The sequence below is a fragment of the Pinus tabuliformis genome, chromosome 6 (genome assembly GCF_031772625.1).
Source record: "Pinus tabuliformis cultivar Carrire ecotype Pingquan chromosome 6, CPIR1, whole genome shotgun sequence".
NCBI lineage: Eukaryota > Viridiplantae > Streptophyta > Pinopsida > Pinales > Pinaceae > Pinus > Pinus tabuliformis.
Genome location: NC_142292.1, coordinates 1,723,224,800 through 1,723,229,225, shown reverse-complemented (window position 1 = coordinate 1,723,229,225; position 4,426 = coordinate 1,723,224,800). Strand labels below are relative to the sequence as shown.

Sequence of the window (4,426 nt, the reverse complement as noted above, 5' to 3'; positions counted from 1 at the left end):
CAAAAATTTAATTCTTCTAGAAACTTAGTAATTTTAGAGTCAATATAAATTTATATTGATTCCCAATAATATAATTTATATTTATATAAATTTCACATTTTTTAAACATAAATATCCTTGATTTTAATTTTATTAAAACCATAACAATAAATATAATTTTGTTTTAATATTTTCATTTTCAATTTGATTGAAACCTATAAATTAAATTTGTATTTATATAACATAAATATAAAAATAAAAGTAAACTTATTCGTAAATTTATATTTACATAAAAGTAAATCTATTCGTAACTCATATGTATTTATTCTTATAAATAAAATAAATCCATACACAACACCTACTCTTTAAACCTTATCTCAATACACAACACCTACTCTTTAAACCTTATCTCAATAAATCGAGAGTCTCAATAACTCCACACCAATGTGAATGGTCCTTGAAATTGCGATCCACAACAATGTGAATGGTCATTGAAATTGCGATAAAAGAAGGTTAAAGGACCAATAGCTTCATTTGGTTAGGAATGCGTTGAAGGTGCCGAGGATTTGAGAATATCGTCAAAGCATTTGGAAACTTTTCGCCTCCGCTTCCAGCGATTAGAAAGAACGATCCACGGAAAGGCTCCTTAACAATCGAGAGCAGTTGCTGCGCAACAAATGCCCTAACCGTTGGTGTGGCTTTTGAAAATGGTCCAATTATTAATTACAGGGAAGGGGAGGGGAGGGGGAAGGCTTTTTCTTCTTTAACCTTCCAGCCAGCAACGCATTCATGATTCAAGTACTCATCTCAACCGCCATTGAAGGAAGGTTGAAAGAAGCCGAAGGCGACTTTGACATAAGCGGGCGGCCAATGGGGGCCAATCATTCTGCCCCCTCTCTGAAACCTTGGATTTGACCAGAATCTTGAAGTATTTTAAAAATATTTGCTACCTCCAGGTGTCAACATCAGATGATGGGCACGTCAGTCGATGCGTGAAGGTAGGGATACATCATTGAATGACGAATGGAAGGAATAGCGCGTGCTGTTTTGTTTTTGTTTGGCTTTTTTCTGAGAGAGGGTAAAGAGTTGTTTAGGGTTAGGGTTAAGTAAGTATGGTTTGAATTCCTAGTGGAGAGCATCTGCAGGCATGTGGGCTGTTTTTTTCTGGTGGCCATTCCCTTCATATACGGCTGAATAAGCTGAAGGGAATGGCGGGGTGCGGCCGAGCAGGTCAGATGGTGGGGATGGGGATGGGTAGGCGCTAAAGTCTAGTCTACCAACAACGACTATAATGCATTATGAGAGACACACACTAGTATTTTGGTGCTGCAGTATCCCTCTGTTTGTCTGTCTGTGCTGTCCTCTGTTACAGTGTTTGACAATTTCTCACCTCAATTTAATTTTAAATTTTTATGGGGAAGAGGAAAAGAAATGGGGATCGGGGGTTGGTTGTTGTAAATGGTGTAACGTAGGTGGCCCAGCTGGCCCTGGGCATTGGACGGTAATATGGAATAGCGTGGCACTGCACTGGCGCTGCACTGCACTGCCCTGGCACTGCGTGTGTGGGGTGCGTTTATATTTATCTTGCGGTCTTCTTCTACCCTTTTGGCTTTACATAGAGAGAATTGACGGTCCATCCATAATAACACAGCCGCAGACGCAGACACGCACCACAAGATATTGCGGGGGTTGGGGCAAGCAATGAGGTGTAGGTTTGTCTTGGTCAGAGAGAGAGAGATGAGATGGCATGGCCTGGACTTTGGGTCTGCCCATACGACCATTCTATTTGTTCATCTTCTTGTTCCTCTTCCGCCAATGGGCTCCACGCCGCCCGCATACCATTCCATTCCCGTTTCGTCCTCTGGTTTATCGCATCGCCGTGCGGTCATAGCTATTCTGCAACGAAAATTCCTCGTGGTTCCGCCATATTATTCTTGTACGCCGTTGGTTACAATCCTCTCCCGACCTCCCAGATCGCAATCCTCGCCGACCTACCCTTGCCTCATGAATCATCATCATCGTCATCATCATCTTCTTTTATTTTCCGTCCCTGCAGGCCCCTTCCTGGCAGACTAGTGAATATCTCTCTCACCTTAACCATTCTTCGCGCATCCCCGCCTCGACGACGCCTCTGCGAATCTGCTGGATCTCCCTCGCCAGAGGTCTGCGTTTCGATTCTCTTCGTCCCTTTCCCTCATAGGTCCGCGGCACCAGCAAGCTCCACTGTTTTCCGGCCTTCTTTCTGCTAAAATATCTGGGAAACATGTCGAAGAAGCGCGGATCTGACGGCGAATTTGGCACAGAAGATCTGAGAAGGATGGCCATGAAGCATGCCAGCCTCAAGCAGGAATACAACGAATTACAGAGGGTAAGTTCGTAGTAGACACCAGAGTCTAGGGTTTGGTCTCCCCGGGTCGAGATCTGGTTGGGGTTTGTGGTTGTAAATCTTGGCTTTTTCCCTCGGTTGAATTTGCATGCAGCGAGCTTAATCTTCAAAGCGTCGTTTAGATATCCTCTTCGAGACAGGCTAGCCGAGACCATTCTATTTGCCGTTTTTAAATGAGTTTTCAGAGATCTGCCCTCTTTATTTATTTATTTTTATTTTTTAAACATTACGATATTTCATTTAGTCGTTTGGATCCAGAAGATAAGAAGGCCGCTGCGTTGCGGCTCTTTTTGTTTGTAATTTTCTGAAAATATTCTGGTTTTCTTCTCAGGAAACTCGGGCCATGAAAAAACGGTTGCAAAGGGCGAAGCTGAAGAAAGGGAATCTTCTAGCGGAAGTCAGGTTTGAGCTCTCCCTTCCTGTGTCACTGATAGATGTCTGCAGTCGAAGATATCTATAATTTTATCTCTGGTAATGGCTGCCGGAAGGCCCTTTGAGGGTTTCAGGCGTGCAAGCATTAGGCCCTTTTTAAATTGTAAGTTTCGTAGCAGTCGCCGTAAAGCTTGTTGGGGATATAGGCGTGCTTATCTTAGGCGTCTCTCTTTCATTTTAATTTTGGCAATGGCCGTGCGAAGGCTCTGCCTGTGAGGGTTGTAGTCGTGGGCTTGCAGAAATCGCTAGGGTTTCGGGAAAAAAAATTCATTCTATGGTTCAGGGTAATAGTGGGGTATGCCGTTCTTCTTTGTGAGTTAATCGCAATTCTTTTGATCTATTTGTCTGCAATATCTTGCAGGTTTTTGAGAAAGAGACACAGGCTTCTAACGAAAAGGGGATCACAATTTAATGAGGGCTCCCCTTCTCAGAAACAAACTTTTCTAGCACAGGCGGAATATGCGATGCCTCTGAAAACTTCTCTGTCAGCACAAGCCATACCCTATGAATATGAATATACAACAACGGGAACTTCCTCTGATGAGGATGGCATACCCCAAGCGGCCAGGAAAGACTCATTTTCGTCAATGGAGTTCACTCATTCTCCAGAAACTGTAAGGGCTTGAATGCAGATCAGAGTCTCATTAAAGAATCGGTCTCTTGTGTTACGGCTGTATGAGCAGGAGTTTGTTAATTTCGTCGTCCATTTTTTGATGCTGTGCAGAAGCCTTTGGTTACAAAGGAGTTCCAAGTATTCTGGGAGCCCCTCAGGACAGCGGCATCAACAGGCCGAGAAGAAGCTCCAACTATGTCTGAAACTGCAAAAAGGAAGCCTCCTACTTCTCTTGTTGAAAGTGATTTAAATTTGTCCATATTCAAGGACGTTCCAAATGGATTCCTTCTTCCTAATAGGACGGGAAAAAGAAAAATCTCATGGCAGGATCAGATGGCTCTGAAAGTGTAATTCAATGGCATTTGATCCCTAGTTACAGGCATTCTTTAATTCTTTTCCGATGCGAGCATTGTTTAGGAAGGGAGAAGATTCAAGTAGAAGTAGAGTTAATTTTTCTGTCAAATGGGCCTCCATTAACTCTGCGAGTCCTTTGTATATATAACTTAAGGTTAAGTATTTTACCTGTATTGTTGTTGTTAGTAATCTGTGATTTTTTACTGTTTAAATTATATGTCCAGTGTATGCTTTGAAAGTTGAAGCAACAGCTATTGCTAACATCTTGTTACTTTAGAGTTTGACACAATGAGGAGAATATATGAGAAGTGAAGTTAACATAGAAAATGGACATGCAACTGGATGGCATCGCAGTATGTTTATTGTGTATTAGATTGAGTTAATGATTGCATCAAAACTAAAAGTAGGTCCATATATGCATTCCCAAGAGTTGCATATAGCATGAGAAACGTCTTGGTCGAGTCATTTCAACCACGGTTTATAACAAGCCTTAACTAACCCTTCAACCCGCTCTAATAATTATACGGTTGTTTGTTTCCTTAAAAACTCAGGCATCCTCCCTAATGTTAAATATTTCTCAGGACCGTATAGATGTATCTTGTGCTGCAACTGTTTTTTTTTGTACACTCTAAAAGAGTTACCTTTTTGTTATCCATTCGGAA

The 4,426-nt window shown here is 41.9% G+C and overlaps 1 protein-coding gene across 2 annotated transcripts; it reads left to right on the top strand.

Annotated features, from left to right (window-relative positions):
* The first annotated feature begins 531 nt into the window (after positions 1-531).
* Positions 532-3,976, top strand: LOC149265694 (uncharacterized). Of its 2 annotated transcripts, none has more exons than XM_089429686.1 (4): positions 532-977; positions 2,697-2,767; positions 3,159-3,411; positions 3,522-3,976. In XM_089429686.1, the coding sequence occupies exons 2-4, from the start codon at positions 2,709-2,711 to the stop codon at positions 3,759-3,761; spliced, it is 552 nt and encodes a 183-aa protein (XP_089285812.1). In that variant the 5' UTR covers positions 532-977; positions 2,697-2,708; the 3' UTR covers positions 3,762-3,976. The 2 variants fall into 2 exon arrangements, with proteins under 2 accessions (XP_089285812.1, XP_089285808.1); XM_089429682.1 differs by lacking the exon at positions 532-977 and adding an exon at positions 1,057-2,347.
* The last annotated feature ends 450 nt before the right edge of the window (positions 3,977-4,426 follow it).

What these genes read in the sequence shown, in the direction of transcription:
- LOC149265694 (XM_089429682.1), top strand. Translation starts at nt 2,243, where the DNA reads ATGTCGAAGAAGCGCGGATCTGACGGCGAATTTGGCACAGAAGATCTG. An exon ending in AATACAACGAATTACAGAGG is followed by an intron (nt 2,348 to 2,696) that starts GTAAGTTCGTAG and finishes TTTTCTTCTCAG; the next exon opens with GAAACTCGGGCCATGAAAAA. An exon ending in AATCTTCTAGCGGAAGTCAG is followed by an intron (nt 2,768 to 3,158) that starts GTTTGAGCTCTC and finishes AATATCTTGCAG; the next exon opens with GTTTTTGAGAAAGAGACACA.